This window comes from Diadema setosum, chromosome 21 (genome assembly GCF_964275005.1).
Source record: "Diadema setosum chromosome 21, eeDiaSeto1, whole genome shotgun sequence".
Classification (NCBI taxonomy): domain Eukaryota; kingdom Metazoa; phylum Echinodermata; class Echinoidea; order Diadematoida; family Diadematidae; genus Diadema; species Diadema setosum.
Window position 1 is genome coordinate 10,222,595 of NC_092705.1, and position 24,087 is coordinate 10,246,681.

Consider the following 24,087-nt stretch of genomic DNA (forward strand, 5'->3'; position numbering starts at 1 on the left):
CTATCTATACAAGATGTTGTACTACTAGAAGAAAAAGGCAAAAAAGTATTAAGGAAAAGATACACAATCATTAAAAAAAATATCATTTTCATAATCTTTTCCATCAAATCTCATGACTGCCATTCCAGGGCTTGACAAAATAGCATAAACGGTGTAGAAATGATTGATCACAACTGTGTGCTACTACCGTTATAAGAATGACATTGTGCCAGCAAGCACCGCTGGGAGTCGTAACGATGTGCTCTATCGGCCGCAATGCCATCTGACGATGTTCAAGTACCACATACATCTGACTGAGCATGCGGTATGCATGAATTATGGTATGATTGCTTATTTCTGTGCAATATGATGATTGCTGTGACATGCCCTACTTCAGTGCTGATCATTTTTGTGTGTGTGTGTTTCTTCCATACAGTACAATCTGGCAATGACATATCTGTACTATAAATGTATCCTAGCAACAGAAGGAAGGGGGGGGGGGGGGGATAGAGTCGAAGGAGTATGAAGACGTACAGAATACCAGATGAATGTTTCCAGCAATGAAACATTATTAGACAGTAGATTCTTGTTTGATTTTTTTTTTCACTGCTGGATGAAAAGACTACTACAGTGTATGATGTCACATGCACAGAACAATATTTAAGGAAAATGTGAGAATTCCACAAAATTAGTCTCAAGTTTTGAAAAAAAGTACACATTCCCTCAACTTGTAACTAATAAAGGGTAATACTATTCCCCCTGCCTTCTGAAAGAGTCAATTCAAATGCTCTTTTATTATGCAAATGAAGTGAAAATATGTTGAATTTTCTTCATATTTTGTTATACTATTCTATGCATATGTGACATCACAAGCTGTAGTAGTCTTCTCATCCAGCGATGGTGGCACTGAAACTTCAAAAATTCATCACTTTTGAACGGATTGTCCTCAAATTTTGACTGATGTGTTTTACTACATGTATATTGCTGCATTCTCTCAATCCTTATGAATATGAGGGTGAACTTGTCCTTTAAGAAACAGGGCAGTATTACTGGGAGAGACAGCAATACCTCTGGAGTAAATCTAAAGTAGGTTTGATGTTCTCTAAAATCCAAAAGAATACTAGCTGAAATAGAAGCCACAAAATATACCACAACACTACCCAAAATTTTAATAATATCACACAGAATCAAAAAGTCATCCTTTTTTTTGGGGGGGGGGGGGGTTGGAACAAAACAGTTGAGAATCTGGGATACGAGTGAATATACAGTAAACAGCAAAGCTTGCCTTAAAAAAGAAGGCAACGTACTACTGTTCCTACCAGACTCGAGTCGAATGTGCTTCCACGTTTGATGTGATGTGGATACACTGTCAATGGTGAGTACATTATTGCCTGTCTCGTGCATTGCATACTGTGAAAAAGACTTAGGAGGGTAAAACTACAATGAATACAACAGGTTTTCTATGAAACCGCTGGGTATGTCCACAAAATAAAAAAAAGATCTTTTCTGCCTACACTCTAGTCAAATTCAGTGAGAATGGAGACAAGTGCCCTCTGAACTATGAAGATGAGGCAAATTTGAATCGAGTTCTTTAATAGTAGATACATTTGTACTTGTACATATGGTGGTTTCTATCTGAGCTCTTAAAATCACCATCTGCAGATCAACTCAACAGCAACATTCACATCACAAACATGCATTTCGTGAGATCAAGATAAATTCTACGATCTTGAAAAAAACAAGAAAGTCTTTTAACAGTTGGAAAAACTCTTTTCAAGATGACTGATGCTTTTCACATAAAACAGTACATGTTCCAAATACTTGCATTTATAGACAGAATCTGATCAAAACATAGCTTGTTGAACTAAGGAATTCATCAAATGCACTTTGTTTTACTTTGCTCAGTTTTACCATCCAGAGAAAGTAATCAAATTTACTCATTTACTCATGGTGTAAACAATATTAGATGCAGATGTCTGCTGCAGGCAATGGAAGATCAATCTCAACTTGCATGCATAGCCATGGTGGATGTATTTCAACAAATTTGAAGACGGAATAAGGGGAATAGATAGTTGGCATGTTTTCATTCTACTAGGCTACCAAATGCAACTGGTATTAAAGACTGAAAAGTCCTGTTAAGTCAGAAATAAGGAATAACCCACTGGCCCGAATCCACGAAGGTACAATTGAAACCATGGTTTTAACCATGGACAATTTGTGTGGAGCGCCAAGTGTCGCATGGCCTACAGCATATTTTGTTACAAAATCAGCCATTTCGTCACAAAATGACAACATTTCGTGCACACAAGAAATCATCATTTCGTCAACGAAATGGTCATTTTGTTGACAAAAATGTATTTATTACACCAATTTTGGTAAGAGTATTGTCAGCTTTGAATATTTTTTGACTTGCTACTGGATTGTTACATTGTACACAGCAGACATCGCAGTTTGGGTAGAGGATGATACTGCCAAGTTTTGCACGACTGAACAAAAATCAGCAATGCATTATCTTGCCTTTGGAAATAAAAAAGGAAACAGAGTACAAATGCAGTAGCTATGGCCTTGATTTCATGCAAGTTGAAGTACATAATGTACATGTACTGTTCATTAAATGCTGTTGACGTATTATGTTCATAAATGAATAGCGAGAATTTCAGAACCAAATAGTGTTGCAGGCCCATTCAGTATTCATGTAAATTGGATTTGGAAAAATTTCGGGGCCCGATGTCTCCTTGTCAATACAAAGTGAAGGTCACAATACCTGGTACCTATTATCAGCTTAAGTTCACTGTACTTACATTGTGCACATGAGTGTTGATCCAATGAAACATTGATTATATGCTCTGCGAACAAAGTTTTAAATGAATGTGTAGATAATGCATTAGGCATGAGAACACTGGTTTTTTTTTTCCCTCACACAAAGTACCGGTAGGCATTTGTCAAGACTGCTGTAAATGTAACATACTTTGTGGTTTTGACATCAGAGAATTTGCGTTCCTCTGAACTATTGTGACAATGGTAATACACCTTGGAATTATCATAAAAGTAATAAGGCCAAGTAAAAAAAGAAAGTAGTTTCTCGTCCGGGTTTTTTGAGCAAGGCGATGAGGGAGGTCCTTACTATTTGATATCTTACTATTTTTTCGAGGATTGCCAAAATGAAAGTAATATGTGTTTCTCGTCCGGTAATTCTGAGAAAGGTAACGAGAGAGGGCTTTATTATTTTCTATATCCAATTTATGAAATGAAATATCACTCTGGTAGCTGTGTTATGAGAGACCAGGTCCCAAGTGTATGTCTTGCCTGCACTCTGTGCATTTTCAAACAAATATATGTACCAATCTACCATACTTGAAATGAAACTTCATGCATGCAGAATTTGCTTTTTCTTTCCACTACAGATGTCAAGGGAAAATGACCATCTTAAAACTGGTATTTAGTGTTGTAATGGCATTTCTGATACCAGTGTACTTGCAATTCTGATGTATTGTGCTATTAATTGAAACAGGTATAAAACATGTCTTTCAACAAATGTACGAATGAAATAAATTCCATGATATTCAAAACACTGCTTTATTTATCATTGGTGTTTGTGACTTTTTGTGTCCACACAGCTGGTATGTATCTGCATTTCTTCACAGTACAGTAGCACATTCAACTGGAAACTGGCTTGTACAATTGCAGATAGATGTCAAAATGATACTGATATGGCATTATAGCATTAAACATTTAAAGATGTTTCTTCATGTTCTAAAAAGACATTTGATAATCACTCATCATTTGGATGATGAATGACTGTATACCACACTACAGATGATACGACTCACGCAGTCACGGCTGTGTCCGTGAATTTACATCGTAAAGAAAAGTATCCCGCAGAAATACGAGACAAACCAGAATCCGTGGAAAAGTTACTTATTTTGTAGATACACCCATTTAATAATTCTACATTTGCTGGAAAAGCTCATTCATTAGGTGATACGCTATCAGCGTATCACCTATTGTGATTGTCAAAATCTCTCTTTATTTCTTTTTATTCTTCTTTCTTTCTGGACAATTTTGTGTCATCAATATCTCAAGAGTGACATTACAGAATGACATGACATTTTCAGGGAACATGTCTCATGACAATATCTAGCCACAATAAGGTTTTCATGACAGTAACATGTCTATGACGTCATCTAGGCGCCATTTTGTGATTTTCGGACCATGTTACATGATCGATCATAACTTCATAAATAAAGGTAATTTCTGTATCATTTTCGGTGGACATTAAGTTCAGGTCACGCTCTATCTTACATTTTAATGCTAATTACCTAGGACATTATTACGCGCGCGTACGCGCGCGTCAAACTTTTAAAAGGCTCAAAACAACTTACCAATGGGAAATCTCGAAGTTTCAGACAATTTTAAGCGTTTCGCGCGTTCGCGTCCGTCCGCACATTTTCGCGCGTAGTGCGCGTAAGCAACATGAAAATGCACATTTTTTGACAGATTTGGATTCCTGATACATTAAGCAACAATATCCATTGATTTCCGATCAATTTTGACCTATAACAAAGGAATGCGTTGGCGGCAAAGTTGAAATTTCGTGTGCGCGTCTATGTGCAAATATAGCGAAAAACATGTCTTTGTTTATTTCGCCATAGCTCTTTAAAACGTCTGGTTACCCTATGTTTTTATTGCATATTACAAAAACATATGAATTGGAAATAACGTTTCAAGCATCAATATCTCCATGAATACATTATGACGTCATCATATCATCATCTGAAATAAAAAAAGTGGAATTAAATTTTTTAAGGTACTGTTTCTGACATTCATTTGCTCGTATCTCTGTTGTTTAAGCTCAATACTATCCCAAATTCAGATATGTTGTACTTTGAACATTTGCCTTTCAAGTCCATGTCATAGTTTTGAAATTTGATGACGTCATCATGCTTTAAATTGTGTTTAAAGGTAAAGACGCAAAATCGGACAAGTTTACGTGTTATGCCTATGGGAGGTGATTTTTTTAGAAACCATGCATTGACTTGACAACGTTTAAGCACCTTTATCTCAGCTGATTTTGCTTCATTTCCTCTGAAACTTAAGTATGTTGTAGCTGTGACAATAATCTGCAGTAATCATGCATTTTATTCTTTGAAATATCCTCATGAGGTTGACAATTTTGCAATTTAAAACTGAAAATGAGAATGGAATGCGGACGAAACGATTCCTGATTCATCTTTCACGTACATAAGTTTACGTTCCTCTAATTTTCTCGTCGAGACGAATGGCCGAGCGGTTAGAGACGTCGTCTCAGAAACCGTGAGGTTGCACACGTACGGGTTCGATCCTCACAAGAGCACGAAAGAAAATAATTATTTTTTTTTACTTTTTTTTTTCTTCAATGGAGTACTACACCTTCGTCCATGTAGAAAACACGTTTGCATGTAAACACACCTATACGCACACACTCACACAGTATACCTTTGTTTTGCGTTGGAGACTGCATTACTTCGACTGCTGCAAAATTTTGCAGGCTGGGCTTTTTAAACTGAAATAGTATATTGTAACAAAATGAAATTTGTTCATATCAATTCAGTAACACAATGTAGTCGTGGTTACTTTGTGCTGATTTACACATGTAACAAGCTATACATTGTAAAAAAGGTATTTGCATTGTTCCTTTAAGTCAGTCTTCTGTATTGATGATTATTTGTCAATTAGTGGTTTTTGTGGAGTTTCAGATGGTGATAAAAAGTATGAATGATAAGTGCAGCGATAATTCCTACAGTAAGTTCAAAGTTGTGTTACAGATGTTTGATACATACATTTAGCATTGTGTGTGTGTGTGTATACGTGTGTATACAGGTTGGCCATATGACACATTCTAGACAATTAATCCTAATTAATTAGCAAACGTGATCAGCTATGGAACTGAATATGGTACTAATGTATGATGTTAATGATTCTAATTAAACTGTGACGAGTTTAAAGGGATAGCATAACTGTGTGTAAAAATAAGGCAATTATAAGGAAATTTTAGGGGAATTTGATAACCATGCCTATAATAATTTCATACAGGTTATAATACCTGCCTCATATTCATATGATAGATCGTCATGTCAATAGCAAACTGACAATGTACGATGAATGTGTTATATATTGAACAACTGTCTTTCAAGTCCACAACGTTCCCCATATTTTCTCGTCGAGACGTATGGCCGAGTGGTTAAAGGCGACGTCTCAGAGACGTGAGGTTGCGGGTTCGAACCCCACAAGATCACGAAACAAAATACTTAGCTATTTACTGTTTTTTTCCTCAACTTTGTATTACATATTCGTCCATGTAGAAATCACGTTCGTATATAAACGCACCTATACACACACACAGACACACACACACGCCATATCCCTCTTCTTTGTGTGTTGGAGACCACATTGCTTCGACTGCAGCAAACTTTTGCAGGTTGACTTTGTCAAACCGATCATAGTATGTAATGACGACGACTGAGGTGTTGTACTTTGAACAATTGTCTTTCAAGACGATGTCATTGTTTATTAATTTGATGACGTTATTACACTGAAAATTATGATTAAAGGCAAGGTATCAAAACCAGCCGATTATAGGTTTTATGTCTGCGGGACGTATTTTTTCCAAGTTGCCAGAAATGGCATAGCGACCTCAGTCGTTACAAGGCCGCTTTTCCGTCTAGCAATGCAATAGATGTTCACACGGCCACGTTAGTTGAGTGGGCATTGACTTTCCCCCTGTTATATCTATACATTGTTTTTTTGTTTTTTGTTTTTTGTCTTACCATTTCCGTGGATGACCCGTGGCCGAGTGGTTACAAAAACGGTTTCGCAAGCACGCTCAATATAACTTTAAGGTGCCTATATCACATTCTTTTCTTTGTCGATCACAGATGACTGTCATCTGATGACCACAAGCGTATCACCTAACTCGTCCTCAATGTGACGAGTTTTCATGTCTCGTTAGGTGATACGCTATCAGCGTATCACCTATTGTGATTGTCAAAATTTCTCTTTTTTTTTATTCTTCTTTCTTTCTGGCACATTTTGTGTCGTCAATATCTCAAGAATGACATTACGAAATAACATGACATTTTCAGTCGATATGTCTCATGACAAAATCTAGCCACAATAAGGTTTTCATGACAGTAACATATCTATGACGTCATCTAGGCGCCATTTTGTGATTTTCGGACTTTGTCACATGATCGATCATAACTTCATAACTAGATGTCATTTCTGTATCATTTTCGGTGGACATGAAATTCAGGTCACGCTCTATCTTACTTTTTAACGCTAGTTACACAGGTCATCATTACGCGCGCGTAAGCGCGCGTCAAAATTTTAAAAGGCTCAAAACGACTTCCCAATGGGAAATCTCGAAGTTTCAGACAATTTTAAGCGTTTCAAACATTTTCTTGCGTGCGCGTCCGTCCGCGCAATTTCGCGCGCAGAGCCCGTAAGCAACATGAAAATGCAATTTTTTTGACTGATTTGGATTCCTTATACTTTGAGTAACAATATCCATTGATTTGCGATCGATTTCGACCTATAACAAAGGAATGCACTGGCGTCAAAGTTGAAATTCCGCGTGCGCGTCTTTCTGCAAATATAGTGAAAAGACATGTCTTTGTTTATTTCGCCATAGCTCTTTAAATCGTCCGTTGACCCTATATTTCTATTGCATATTACAAAAGTATATGAATTGGAAATAACATTCCAAGTATCAATATTGCCAGGAAAGCGCGATGACGTCATCATATCGTCATTTTAAATAAAAAAGTGGAATTATTTTTTTTGAGGTACTGTTTCAGACATTCATTTGCTCGTATCTCTGTTGTTTAAGCTCAATATTATCCCAAATTTAGATATGTTGTACTTTGAACATTTGCCTCTCAAGTCCATGTGATGGTTTTGAAATACGATGACGTCATCATACTAGAAATTGTGATTAAAGGTAAAGACTCAAATTCAGACAAGTTTACGTGTTATGTCTATGGGAGGTGATTTTTTTTTAAACCATGCATTGACTTGACAACGTTTAAGCACCTTTACCTCATCTGGTTTTGCTCCATTTCCTCTGAAACATACGTATGTTGTAGCTGAGACAATAAGCTTTAGTAATCGTGCATTTTATGTTTTAGAATCTCCTCATTAGGTTGATAATTTTGTAGTTTAAAACTGAAAATGAGAATGCAATCTGTACAGAACGATTCCCAATTTTTCTTTGCAACTGTATATTGATCGAATCCACGCTGCCACTTGTGAGAAGTTGAATAGCGCCATCACAAGTCAACTAGTCACGATAGTATTATTATATATTTAAGTTTCGCACTCAATCTTCAGGACAGCTGTGTGGCGTAATCGCTTAGCGCTGGGTGTTCATAACGCCATACCGGTAGGCGAGAAGTTCGACTCCCGCAGGACGTTTCCCGATCTTCTTTTTTTTTTTTTCGGCAGGTCAGCTTTACTCCGATGTCATTTATCATATTATTTTATCAAGTGTACGTAACCCATGAACACGGCTGCTCTATTTCCCTTGTTTTGTATTGGAGTTTGGAGATTGGGTTTGCTTCATTAATTTTGTCACACTTAATGTTGTAAATTGCCCCTTGTTACAGTGTCCCGCTTGCCACCTTTCGTTTGCTCTTTCCTTTTCTCTTCATTGGTTATTGTTATACTGTAACAGGATAGGTAGGAACATGTACGTTTAGATAACTGGCAGGAATGGGAGCTGAATTGATTAACTCTAGTCCAGGTGTATGGCGTCTCGCTCATCTCTTTGAAATTCCAGGTTGTTATTGTTTGACCCAATAACGGAGACGTAGACAGGTTTTATGTTGCTATAAAGGTATCTTGTGCCACATGAATGGAAGGCATCACTGTTTAGTAGTAGTAATGAACTTTTTCATGTTGTAAATGATATAAAGATATGAATTTTACATCCAATCTTCGGGACAGCCGTGTGGCTTTATAGTCGCTTAGCGCGCTGCATGGTCATTATGCACTACCTTAGGACGAGATGTTCGAGACCCGCAGAACGCTATTATTTTTTTTCTCTCTCTTTCTTTGTTTTTCTTTTGGCAGTTCAGCTTCATTCCAATGTCATTACCCCACGACACACAGTCACTCAAGTTCCTTTTTTTTTTGTCGGAGGCTGGAGGTTGGATTTGCTTCATTTATCATACGTAATGTTGTAAATTGCCCTTGGTATACAGTGCCCCGCTTGCCACCTTTCGTTTTCTCTTTCCTTTTCTCTACGTTTGTTCCTGTTACACTGCACAAGACAGGTCGGGAAATAATTTACATAACTCAACTGGAGCAGGAATGGCAACTGAATAAATTAACTCTAGGCCAGGTGTATGGCGTCTAGCTCATCTCTTTGAAATTCCAGATTGTTATTGTTTGACCCAATAGCGAAATTGTAGACAGGTTTTATGTTGCTATAGAGGTATCTTGTGCCACATGAGTAGAAGGCATCACTGTTTAGTAGTAGTAATGAACTTTTTCATGTCCCTCCATGTCAGTTATAGGGGTTATAGGGGTTGTGTGTCTATTTGCCAAAGAAAAGGAAAACTTATTTTCGTCATGGCTGTTTCTTTATACGTAGCCGTAGGTGATGAGTGTTGTTGGTATCTGAGCAGTGAATAACACAACATCAGGCTGAAATCCCCCTTATATACGCGCTAAGCGTTCAATTGATATTTATCATCTTGATTTATGTAGTCAATCACTGCTAATGGACGGTTACAGAATTATGTTATGACACCTTTCACTGAAAGTTTGTAAAGCAAAGTTTGTGGACAAGGCAAGCAATTGTACATGAATAATTCCATTGATTTCAGAGGGAAATTATGGTATACCTAAATTAATGTAAGGGTATCATTGCTTTGGAATTGCTGAGACAATATTATCTTGGCACGAGGGCTTCCACTTCTAATAACTGATCCCTTTGAAGATGTGTCAGTCACAGGTGATCGTCATGATTCACCTTTCACGTAGAAGGTATACGTTCCACACTCTTAGTTCGAGAAGACTTACCATCATACTTCAAATTGTGATTAAAGGTAAAGACTCAAAATCAGACAAGTTGACGTGTTATGTCTATGGAAGGTGATTTTTTTTTTAAAAAACCATGCATTGACTTGACAACGTTTAAGCACCTTTATTTCAGCTGATTTTGCTCCATTTCCTCTGTACGGGTTCGAACCCCATAAGAGCACGAAACAAAATGCTTATATCTTTTGCTTTTTTCCTTTTATGGAGTATTCACCTTCGTCCATGTAGAAATCACGTTTTCATGTAAACGTACACACACACACAAACACACACACACACACACACAATATCCCTTTGTTTTGTGTTTGAGACCACATTGCTTTGACAGGCAACTTGGACTTGAAATTACAAATGTTAAAGTGAAGATGACTCTTAAAAGACCGCATGGCCATGTTTGATTTTTTTTTTTTTTTTTTGCAATATAAAGACCTATTGGTAAATATTCATTCACATATCCTTTCCAATCAACTTGCTTGGACACGCCGACACCAAACGAAATTTTCAATTAGTTGCATGACAGAAACAATTTCATCTGAATTATGCAGGACTGTATAAAGAATTGGACTTCACGAACATTTCTCAATATTTTACTTCAAGTCGCTACTGAACATTATTTTCGTTGTCGATCACTGAAAATGAGAATGGAATCTGGTTGAAACGATTCCCGATTTATCTTTGTAACTGTATATTGATCGAATCCACGCGGCCACTCGTGGGAAGTTGAATAGCGCTATCAGTCACTTGACGTATATAGCCAAAAAACTGAATATCAATGTATAGCATACATAGATATATTTAAGTTTCGCACAAGATCTTCGGATCTTCCGTGTGGCAGATTTGCTCAGCACGCTGCGTGTTTATAATGCCCGACCGGAAGGAGAGAAGTTAATCGAGTCCCGCAAGATTTTTTCCTTTTATTTGTTTTCTTTTTTTTCTGCAGTTCAGCTTCACTCTGATGTCATGAACACAGCTACTCTATTTCCCTTGTTTTGTATTGGAGTTTGGAGGTTGGGTTTGCTTCATTAATTTTGTCACACGTAATGTTGTAAATTGCCCCTTGAATTAAAACAGTACCCCGCTTGCCACCATTCGTTTTCTCTTTCCTTTTCTCTTCATTTGTTCTTGTTATATGTAGCAGGATATTTAGGAACGTGTACGTTTACATAATTAACAGGAATGGGAACTGAATTAATTAACTCTAGTCCAGGTGCATGGCGTCTCGCTTATCTCTTTGGAATTCCAGGTTGTTATTGTTTGACCAAATGACGGAGTTAAAGACAGGCAGGGAAGGAAGTGACGTGATATTGCTTCATAATGAGGAATTTCGGGCAACACCTTTCCAAGTGTAGTGATTATGACGGGGTTCTCTGTCGTTTATTTTCGTCATGGTTGTTTCACTAGTTCAGCCAAAGGTGACATATGTTGTTGGCATCTGGGAGAATAGAACAGATCTGTACCAAACTGGAATAGCCCTATAAGCAATGTGGTAAGCGTTCAATTTTTTTGCATTATCTTTCTTCTTTAAAGTCAGTCACTACTGATCGAAATACACAATATAGTATGACACGTTCTACTGGTAGTTTAGGAAAAGGGAGTTAATGCACGATGCAATGATAAATGTGCTACCATTGATTTAAGAGACGTCATTGTGGTGTGGTACTGGTGATGGTAAAGGAACCATAGATTGTTTTTAAAGTAATGAGACAATCATTGGACCTTTGCATCAAGACCGTATTCCCATCTAGAATATAATGCATGTTCGTGCGGCGTTGTTTTTTTTTTTTTTTAATCCTGACGTGGGCATTTTCTTTTTCTTGTTTTTAATTCAAGAATGTTATATCTAAATTTGTTTCTTTCCCCTAACATTTTTTTTTGTTGAATATAAAGTTGGACGTTCCGTGACCGAATAGAAAAGCAGAGATTTAGTTACAGTTTCAATGCATCTTGTTTACCATCTTCTCTTACATTAAATTGACGGTTTTTATTTTTGACATGGTCTGTCTATTTGCCAGTTTATGCTTATAAAACACTGCTATAACAACTAATACATTTGCTTCACTTGTCACACGCAATGATATGGATTGCAGTTGTGCTTGCAGTTTTCCTTTTGCCACCTCTCGTTTTTCTCTCCCCCTTTCCCTCACTTTGGTTTTGTTATACTGCAGATGGGAATGATTACAATAACATAACCCAACTTGAGGTAGGAATGAGAACTGAATAAATTAACTCTAGGCCAGGTGTATATAGCGTCTCGCTCATATCTTTGAAATTTCAGGTTTTCATTGTTCGACCAACGGAGTTGAAGACAGGCTTTATGTTGCTATAGAGGTATCTCGCGCCACACGAATGGAATGCATACGCTGTTTAGTATTAGTAATGAACTTTTTCATGTCCATCCCTGCCAATAAAAGTGTGTTTGACCAAGGAGGTTTAAGAGATGGAGTTCTAACTGGCTGTAATTATTCAAACAGTTGTCACTTTTCTATTGATGTACAAAAGAATTCCACAGGTGCATCTGTGCCTTTGGTGGCGGGGTTTGATGCCGCCGTCTTGCTGAGCAATCTGAAGATTCATTTTGAACGCGAACTTAATGTTGCCTATATTTTGCTTGTTTATCTATTAAATGAAACGAAATCTCACTTAATGATAGAGTTCATTAGACAAAGGTCAATCCCTTCAAGAAATATGTGCAAAAGTGTAAATCAGAGCTGTATCATGTGAAAGTGTTTAAAAGTGTACCCTCCCGGAAAGCCGGTTTTATCACTTTTCCACTTAATTCCTCCAAATAAAACTGATATGGAATGATCTTCGAGTATAATTCTATATTAATAGATATATCAGATTAGTGGCCGGGCACGGCCAGTCGAGTAATTTTCATTTTCATTTCATCATTTTTTGCGCAATTTCTATTCGCGCATCCCCGTGTCTTTACCATTATATACCACCTATCTTTTATAAGTAGGGATGGCGAAAAGTAATTACCATCACAAAGACATATTTTCGTTAGAAAGTAGCTGATAATTATGCAATGAGACACGAGTCAATTGTCTTCCTATCTGCGCGGAAGATCCAGTTTGCCACATGCTTCAAATACTTTCGAGTGGCGGCATCGAACGTGACTTCAAATGAAATACGACAGTTGTGACTCCATTCTCTTGAACCTCCTTGGTTTGACGAGGTTCTGTGTCATTCTGCCTACGAGAAAACAAAGTTTTATTTTCGCCATGGCTGTTTCGCTATGCGTAGCCGTGGGTGATGGATGTTGTTGACATGTGGGCAGTAAAGAACCGAGTATCATGCTATAATACCCCCCCCCCCCTTAGGTTCTAAGCGTTCAATACGGTGATATATCTTTCTTCTTTATTATATCAATCACTGCCGATGGAATTACATAATTATGTTATTACACGTTTCACTCAAAGCTTAAAAAACAAAGTTTATGCACGATACAAGTAATGGTGCATGTGTCCTATAGACCATTGATTTTAGGTGAGAAATTATGATATGCCTCTAGTAGGGGTGTCATTGATTAGGAATTAATGAAACGATTAAGCACTCCTTCCACTTCTAACTGTCCCCTTTGAATGTGTGTCGATCACGTGAGATCGTCATAAATTATCATCCACGTATAAGCTTACGTTCAAAGTGTACTCTTAGTTAGAGGAGACCTATAGTTACATGGTTAAAGGCGATGTCTCTTTCGCTGGAGCCGTACGTTTGGCCCATTTTTCTTTTGCCCTTTTCTCTTTAATTGAGGTATCACTTTCGTCCAGGATAAATCACATTCTCATGTAAACAGACTCACTTGCTCTATATCCCTTGTTTTGTATCGGAGGCTTCATTGGTTTTAATGCTGGTAAATCTCACAGGCTTGTATATAAAATAGCTGTAAGAGATCTCTGAACTGATCATTGTAATAGCAAGATTAGAGGGAGTCATATTGGTTATGTAAATAATGGTCAAAGGTCATGTTTTAAAAGGCCACTGTTAATGCCAGGATGGTTATAAACACTTAATTGTCATGTTTTATTTGTACGTGCCGAGGATCACTTGGACCCCGTTTACAGTGCGAGGCTCGGCCGCGGCTCGGCCGCGCCGAGCCCACCTTCATTTCGGTGTAAACGCGCAAAAGGCCAAATGCGGGGCCAAAATTGGCCTCGCATTAGGCCACGCTCTGGAGGTGGTCTCGGCCGCGGTCGAGCCGCGGTCGCGCCCGGCCTTTTTCGCAGTGTAAGCGCAAACTGGGCTAAATGCACGGCCAATTTTAGTCGGGCTTCCAAACCCTCGCCTGTACTATTTCGCTATTCAGGATATTAACCACTTCAACGTCGAAAACTAGGATAGTTTAAGGTGGTTTTGTCCTCCAAAGGTTTTTCTCCTTCGGCAAAGGCCTTTGCCCGAACGGCGACATCGTCGCCACGGAATTCAGTTGGCAAAGGATCTGAAAACCAGACAATACCAAATTGCGTTTGTTTAAAAGTAGATCGCCACTACGACAAAATATTGAAAGGTTTGAATCAAAAGTGCGGCCGAGCCCGGCAGTGTAAACGGACTAAATTGCGGGGCTCGGCCTCGTAATTGAGGTTGGCCTTGGCCGCGGCTCGGCCGCGGCTCGGCCCAGCCCCGCAAAAGCCCAGCCCCGCACCGTAAACGGGGTCTAAGTTTATGCACTGTACGTACTCAAAAAGTCCGTAAATCGACTTAGTCGCACACGCACAGAATTTCCACTTAGTTTGTGTGACAGAAAAACAAATGTGATCTGAATAATGTCGGCCCAAAAAAGTTCAACGAAGTATCTCATTATAACTTCAATGTGCTATATTACATTCTTTTCTTTGTCGATCACGGATGACCGACATCTGATGACCCCAAGCGTATCACCTAACTCGTCTTCAGTGTGACGAGTTTCATATCTCGTTTTATCTTCAAACTGATATAACAATACATCGCCGTCAGATGCAACGTTACAGAGCAGAGTGTACGGGCCTCTACACAGCTACAGACACGCACACTTTGCCAATAAACGGTGCAGCACGGCCACTGCATTACCGTACCTTACGACACTGCACGCACATGCACATAGTCACAATGACAGGAATGTATACAAACTCCATACAATCCTCACAAGCATTTGTACAGTACAATAAAACCGCTTAAAATATGAGAAATGGGGGAAAAATACGAACAATGCGCGAAATACGCGTGGAATATCAGCGATTGTTCGCAAAAATGTTGCCGCTATCGCGTTCACGACGTACCGAGTGCGCTGTACATCACAGCCCAGGCCCGCCCACCCGCCCATCCGACTACAGTTCGACTACTTTGTGGAGCAGTGTGAAATGCATGCGTTATTACATACGCACTACAGAAGCTACAGCTGTACTACAGCTAAGTAGAGGACGCAAGGCGTAATTAGAAATGAGACATCACCATCGGTACAGGTGAATATTATTGTCAATTTCTTTTTTCGGAGGCCGAAAAAATAGTAAATATCAAAAAAAGTTGATTCGGCAACTGAAAATCGATGCGGGCGGGGAGCGGGCTGGGACGAGAATTCTGAATTTCTTGGTATTTTCAGCGCCATTTTGAAAATAGTAAATAGTAAAAAAATCGATGCGGCGGCCAAAATCGATGCGCGCGAGGACGAGAAACTGGTTTCTTTTTTTACTTGGCCTAACATGATCATGTATTATATCACTGTAAAAAAAAAAAATAAAAAAAAACACTCTTTGTAAAAAAAAAAAAAATAAAAGAATACAAGTAAAGTGTACTGAAATTGGCCAAGGATGAAAAATTAATACACTAAATTTGAATTTGGTTTAAATCTTAAAATCCTTGGATTATGCAAATTTTGTCTGTGTTAATGTGCATGACAAATCATGCATCCCTATGCAAATAGTAAAATATCAAACTAGAGAAGCACTCTGAGAGTGCAGACCTCTGCCAAGCAGCTAATTTCCTCCAATAATCCTGTTCTTCCAGAGATTAGTGATTTCCACCCATACGTATTACATGCTAGATATCATCCAAATTCCCAAATATCGAAGGCTTTTGTTACGTCATCAACCCTCAGCTGTGCGGCGCGCCTCGCTGTAGAGCACACACTTTAGTGCGCGTACGAAAACCTCAAAAATAGGCAGCTTGAACTCCCAAGGTAGGGTCAAGTTCATTGACCCTACTTGCCAAAATATCGAAAATCCTTCATAAAATCCATAAAAGTGTCCGGATTACTGCCAAAATCTAATCATCTGTTTCTTGTGTCATTCTCAGCCTTTCCTGCAAGTTTCATCCAATTCCGTTTGCAACTTTTTGAGTTATTTTGCACACGGACAAACAAACAAACAGTAACGGAAACATAACCTCCTCCCTTGGCGGAGGTAATAATGAATGCATGCTGACATATATGCATGTGAATTCAGGGCATACATGTAGTTTCGTAGGAATGGAACAGTCAAGGGTAGTACGAGTGTGTGCAACTGTAGAAACTTTTGGATTCTTTGCCTTTTAAGGCATTACAGACGACAAGATGTGAAACTGCATCCCAAAATTTAGAACTATGTACATTTTGTCACATATTGTCCACATAAATACTACAGAAGAATAACTTGAGCAATCTTTTCCTGTAGTGTTGCACATTGTTGATACCAGAGACACACTAGAATCACATTTAGAATATCATGCTCGCCTAAAGCAACCTCCTCTTGTTTTTAAAGGCCTCTTTACACCCCTGGAACAAGACAAATAATTATCATATTTAGGAATATTCATGAAAGCGCAACAGCATTTCATAGTGATAGCAACACAAAAGTTACAAGTTACAATTCAGAAAGTTCACTCCTACACTTTATGAAGTTCACTGTTCCTGTATTGCAATCAAAATATGAGCAGTCAAACTACCATGAATGTAATATCCTGGCACTCTGCTCTCTGAACGGGGATATGAAAATGAGGTGACATACAATGTAGTCTTCTGAGTAAGACTTCAACTACACTGTGACTTTAACTGTGAAAAAAGCAAAACTGCTCTCATATCATGTGGTTGACAACTTTCCTCGCTGAAGCTTAACTGATGATGCACTTTCGTCCACACAATTTGTGCCACTGAAGATCTTCTAATATTTATGAATGCTACTGTTCAGTCATTTTCTCCACACAACCTCAGAACAGAGAGACTTGCACAATATTTTTCTCATTAAATCTTGAAGTTATGACAAAATGAAAATTCATTTCTCCATATTATAACTGCAAGGATTTATACCTTAAATCCCTTTCACACTTAGCAAGTTTCACGCAAGTGCATCCAGGTGAACCCAAGAGAGCTTACAGTATGAAAGGTCTTGTGGGTCAAATCCCTGTTATTAAAATATCAGTTGACTTTGCAGAAATTTAAACCCTTGAACCATCCCTGGTAAACTCCCTGGAGCTTCTATAGGGTGTTCTGGGTGAAGTTGTAGTGTAAAGAGCATTGCGGTTAAATTACTGGGTAAAATCCTGAATAAATGTCGGAGGTGATACTCTGTTTCCGGTTGTAAACAGATGATTTTTTTTTCCATTTATAAGAATAAGCCCTGTACAGTAATGGTTACTCTTCCTTGGAAGTCACCACAAGAATAACTTTCACTTTCTATGAACTATCAATTCCTTCCACGGGTATCATACTGTACCTTGTTCTTGTAAATGTTGCTGTCCTTAGCACTTGCATACTGCACAGATGAAAAAGAAAAGAAGAAACAAACAAAATGAGAATGACCCAACAATTGGCTAGATCTTCCATAATATGAACAGTCATAGAAGGGGAACCATTAAATGGTGAATAATCAAAGCTGCTTCTTCATCTCCCACCTGATATACTGTAAAAGTGGATATTTTCCCTCCACAAATTTTTCGCGCTCGGCCAAGTAAGAAGAGTTTCGCATGTTTTTAATTCCGCGGAATCAAGAGAGCAACTATCGGAAAATATGGCCAGCAAAAATATTCGCAAGACTTTATTTTTGCGCTAGTTTCTGGTTGCGCGAAAATTTCAACACCATGAAAATTTCCACTTTTACAGTACTATACATCATGTACTTCACTAAAAATGAGAGGTTTTTGTATTTTGCATGAATAATTATCACACTGATTTTCATTCCAGTTTGCCATGCATATGATCAGCCAAGTGATATCTCAAGTGACATTAGTTTCATAGTTAGATATTTGACCCCTAATCTCCAGGAAATGTTTCTTCAAATGAATAAGTGAATTGCCCAGAACTATTATATTAATATACTGGTGTCCCACTACAATAGAGTAATGCTAACACTTGTAGAGTGTTTGCACAAAAGCAAAAGCAAAAATGCATTTCATTCCCAAAAACTTTAGTCACTTGAATGATCCGTTGCATTCTATCACTTCATTGTACACCATGGTTACTGAATTTTCTTTTGATTCTCTTTCTATCACAAGATATAAGATACAAAGAAGCAAAAAAAAAAAAATCAAGAAAAAATCTTACGCATTCCAGATGCACTTGCATAAAGGAAAAAATAAGTTTAAGATGATAATGCAGCTGTCATTTGTATGACGCACCTCTTGACCCCCGGGATAGGTGCGTCAAAGTACCAATGTGCGTCATACCTTTTAGGTACCATGACGTACCCTCCGTCACAAAAAGTGACACACCTCTATGAGACATTGACGCATTAACCAGTCAAAATGGTGACGCACCTCTTCGTGAAAATGACTGACCCTTGACGCACATGTTATTCGCGGTACGTACCATACTGGAATGCTGCAGAGCTCTGAATGATCATCATAGATAAATGTGCGCTCACGCAATTCGCTGCCTGCGAACTGTGTACACCGATCGCCATGGTACTGTATCCCCATGTGTGGGCGGCTGGGGAGCGTGAGTCCATGTACAGCTTAGCTAGCTGCACACTGTAGCCAGCTGCCACTGCACTACAGTTTACCCTGTTTCGATTTGAGTCGGGGTAGACATAGAAGCGTTCCGTTGTGCAATGTCTGCTTCTTTTTCTCTTCTTCTTCATCCGCTTGTCCCTTGCTTGCCTCCCAAGTACGAAATGATTTTTAGAGTGTTGTGTGTGTTTTTTGTAACGTTATTGCATCATTTTTCTGCAAGGAAGAGGTGAGTTTCTGTTCGTGTATTGATGTGCACTGCAGTATGTGCAGTTGACCGAAAGATCGGTCTGTATCTGTCCGTCGGGGAATGTTCCGCGGAGACTACGTCTGGCTTCACGGATCCCCTCCGTATACAGACCGAAGTCAATGATGCCAGCTCCTGTGTGGCAGGAGCGCACAGATCAAACGTTACGATAAACCAAATTTCAGACAGCTTTTTTACATTCAAACAAGTTTGACATGACATGACACATTATGCAGCAATATTTGGGGTTAATTTCTCACATTGTGCAATCGAAATACTCACAGTAACTCGGTTATAATGCAGAAATTTTATCCATATCGCAACATCGCCGTTCGCTAGCAGTAAGTCGCCATTTTGAATCTGTAAACCAATCACATGCGAGGTACTTGTTTAGTGAAAAAAAACACGTAGAAACTACCTCGCATGTGATTGGCTAATAGATTCATAGTGTATGTTTCTGGAGTTTGAACGTGACGACGCGACATGCTGTGTTTTACGTTGAAAATTCTACTAAAATGTTGGATTATTCATTAATCTGGTGAGTGTAATGTATTCTTAAAAGGCTAATTTCACTATACAAGCTTAAATTTTCCGACCTAGGGCCGTGAATTAGACGCAATCGAGAAGGGTGAGGTACCTCACCCAATTTTCCATAGAGACAGTGGTTAAGAACATCCACACAGCAATGGGTACTGCAAGCTTCCGTCTGTCTACGGAGGACAGCGTCAATGGCAAAATATAAAAGAGTCCTCCGGACAGACGGATCTTTCTGTCTATATGTGCAGGTGAAAAGCGTTCGAACTTTCTTTCCCGAGTATCGTGGAAACTCAATGTATTTAGGCCTATCAAAGGAGATCTCATATATAACAGAATACTTATAACAAACTATTTTCCGGTCAAAATGAATTGATTTCCTTTGTTTTGTATCGTTTATTGACTTGATCCTAAGGATCTCGTCGCAATACCGAGTTTCCAATGTGTATTTATTTTCGCGTAGCTTTCGGTGCTGTAAACTTTTTGCTAGGGTCTAAAGCCTACTACTAAACTTACCGTTCTCCACTGTCGTTTCTCACACCTCGTTTGTTACGATTTCTTCCATTTTATATCACTTTATCCGTTCCCTTTATACTTTGAAGTATTTGACGTAATTCTTTCAAGTGTCTCGCACTGCTATTTTCGTAACGGCGATTTCTCCGCTTTGCTGCAATACTTTTTCGAATCGAAGCGACGAAGTTTGATACCAGCCGCTTTAGTGTGCTGTGTGTTGTTGTCTTTTCTAAATAGTTGTGTTGTTGGGAGGTGTTGATACTTTGTATTTGTTATTTATTTTCATAGGTGTTTATCTCGAGGGACTATGCGTGTTTCTTAATGTTGATAGAAAAAGGCTAAAATGGTCTGAGTGATGTCTGATGGTGATGATAACTATGCTGGTGTAAAAAGACGGCTTACTGTGAATGCTGAGCGTACGTGCCGTTCGTTTCATTTCACTTTCCCTCTTATTCTTCTTTCCCCCTAATACTCTTCTTTTCCTTCCCAAGAATGATAAAAAAAGAATACACCTCACAACAAAATAGAACCACGTGCTACCAACCTTCGTAAAGTTAAATCTAAATGTTCAATATCAGCAAAGAATAAGGGGAAAGCACGAATGACAATAAATTAGAGCGAAGAGATTGTTTTACATGCAGTCTCTTCGGCTCGAAGAAACTTGACACCCCACCCCTCTCCCCTTGTGGAAATTTCCACAAAAGCAGGTGCCACACCCAGGTGCGTGCCAGACGAAAGAATGCGCGCACTTGAATAAACAGCGTGTAAATATCCTGGAAATATCGATGGAAGAACCAGCTCATTAGTTGAATTAAAGGAATCATTGCAAAGATATCGTGATTCTATAGCCTTTCTTTTGGGGCATAGTAGGAAACATCAAACAGTCGAATAGTGTACAAGTTGATCGAATATCTCATGTTCCCTGAACAATAAAAAAAAAATCGATTAATCAGTCAATTAAAAATGCAATCACAGAAATACTTAAAAGGTCTCGTATGCCCAGAGAAATTCACTACGAGTAGGTTCAATGAGATGCAGTCATCACCTGGTTAGACAGTAAAATCATGACAATTAATTTCAGTTCACGCTCATCATAACTGCTTATTACTTATCAAAGTTTTGGTTATCAACATTCGTTCGTAGGTGTTTTGTGTTTGTTTTGTATGTTTTTCTTCGTGAAAGACGTAATAATTTCTTCGTATCGAACGTAGACTGCATGTTTACCGTTTATCCAAACAGTAGGCGCCTAGGCGTACTTTCTGAATATATTATTCAGAAATTTCTATCAACATTTTAAATATATTACAAGACTCCCAAATACCAGTTGAAAAAATTAAGAAATCGAATTTTTGAGATATCAACAACAACAACAACAACAACAAAAATGCGTAGGAAAAAACCACTTCAACTTCGAATGATTTTTCGAATTTCTCAAAACCGTTCCCTAGTTCATGGACATCCCATAGAAACGCATGTTTTGATATGCACGTTGCTATGGCATGTCCTCGAACTATCTAGTTTCGCGAAACTACGGCCTGGCCACGGTATTTTTTCCGTAACCTCCCGCCTCCCCTTCCCCGATTCGAAAACAGCTTGATTGAAGCCGAAAGCTGCCTATTTAAACACGAACCTTATTAAACCCCAAGTTAGGTACATGGTTTATATGGCTAGTGTTTAAGTAGAATTTACTATTTTAAGTTAATAGGTTTTAATAGACTCTCAAGGGCTTTTTACACTTGTAAATTTTTGCTTAGCCCCGGACTATCGGTGGGGCTAAGGGGGGGGGGGGCCTTAGCCCCACCGATAGTACGGGACTATCCTTAGCCCACTTTCTGTTTACACTCGTTTTTGCCAAAGTGGGCTAGCCCCACCGATAGTACGGTACTATCTGGCCCTGCAAAATAGCAGGGGTTAGCACCGCAATTGCGGTGCTAGCACCGCAATTGCGGTGCCAAGCAAGTGAGTGTAAACAGAACGAAAAAATAATCCTGGGCTAAGCGACGGAGACGAAGTGCGACCCTCACTGACCAATCAGAAACGAGGTAATCAAGTGCTGCCGGTGCGTGCGTGTACGTGTACAGTACACAGCGTAATTATGAATATTCATGTGGTTTGGAAAGTCCGGGGCTAAGAAAGACGAGTGTAAAAAGGTCAGTTTTCTCCTTAGCCCCGGACAAGAGATAGTACGGGACTAATTGGCGAGTGTAAAAAGCTGAAAAAATTGGTACGGGACTAACGATAGTCCTGGGTCAGAGAAAGTCCGGGGTTAAGAAACACAAGTGTAAAAAGCCCTTCAGTAGTTCCATAAATAATCGTTTGTATGTGTTTTGCGGCCTGGCCTCTGTCATGCCTCGTCTTCTGTACATACGTACGTATGTACGCCTGTACTGTATACATGTACCACATGGTCCACATCACGCACGTGGTTTTGCTGCAGACTCCACGGTCGACGGTCGATGCTACACACACTACACGTGAATGCGATTGAAGGATAGCGAGCTTCGCGTTGCCGCGGGCTGTATGTGATGCTGCAGATTCCACGGTCGACGGTCGATGCTACACACACTACAGTGAATGCGATTGAAGGATAGCGAGCTTCGCGATGCCGCGGGCTGTATGTGATGATTTTAATCACAAATCGTGTTTTGTAGTGTGGTTTTGGAGCAAATTTGTGCTCAAACTTTCTGAAAAGACCTTTAGTCTGACATCAGATAGAAAAAGAAGACATACGAGAATGAAGTGAGTATCAGTATGTTGTAATAAAACTGAATGAAAATTGTGTCATTTTCGCGTTCTCAGGAGCCGGTGAATTCGGCCGGCACGCGATCGCGAGTTTGTTTTATTTTGTTACGGAGGGATACCATGCAAGAAGCCTCGCAAAATTACATGACGGTCCTATTAACGAACCTTTTGACACACTCTGGTTAAATGACCGACTATGACGCACATAATGGGTCAGTATTGAGACGGACATTTTGCTCCCGTGACGGTACCACGCGTCATCAAATTGGTGGTACTTGACGCGACCATGACGCACCTTTCCCGGGGGTCAAGAGGTGCGTCATACAAATGACAGCTGCATAAGTTAGGATGAAGAATTCGCATTTCAGGCAATGCATGAAGCAGTAGTATTTTAAACACTGCATCCAATCTCTTACTAATTTCATGGAAAGTTAACATTTTCAAGGGCATTTACAGAACAGAATGCACACATCGCATATACTGTACGTCTCAACAGATCTGACATAATGGACAACATTGCACATACAATTTGTAGAGCATGTCTGCAACATTAAGCTGCACTGTAGATCTATGGGTATAATATAGAGTGGTCTCAAATTTCTAATGTTGGCGACAAATTCAAGACGTCGGCTAGTACTTCTCATTTCAGGCAACTAGCATTTCATGTTCATGTTTAGAATGGAATTGCACTTAGACAACTTCGAATCTACCTGTTAAGCTTACTATTGTAATATGATACTGACCTGTACATACATTCATGAGATGCGGGTACTCGATCATTGTTTCTACATTTCCTAATGACCGCAATATCAAATTTATTATCTTAATGGTTTGCTCTCTTTTTTTCTTTTCTCTCTCTCTCTCTTTCTTTGGGTTACAGTACCTCCAAAACTGTGCATTAAGAGTATCATAAAGGATATTCGTATTCACAGCACTCTGCTCAGGGAGGTGCTAGAGAAGGAGAGGCAACTAAAGCTCTCCTTTGAAGTCATGCACGCCGAGAAGTTATGCGTTCAACTACAGGTGTTACCCATGTGCTTTGACAAAAGAGAGCATCAATAATCCGGACTAGCGCTCTCACATCTAGAAATATTTGC

General features: G+C 39.0%; 1 protein-coding gene across 1 annotated transcript in view; it reads right to left on the reverse strand.

Moving 5' to 3' along the window:
- Positions 1 to 24,087, reverse strand: part of LOC140244914 (mediator of RNA polymerase II transcription subunit 12-like protein) — a 111,744-nt gene that overhangs the window by 77,268 nt on the left and 10,389 nt on the right. Inside the window, 1 exon segment of the mRNA XM_072324523.1 lies at positions 17,724 to 17,762. Coding sequence (XP_072180624.1) covers positions 17,724 to 17,762 — 39 coding nt within the window.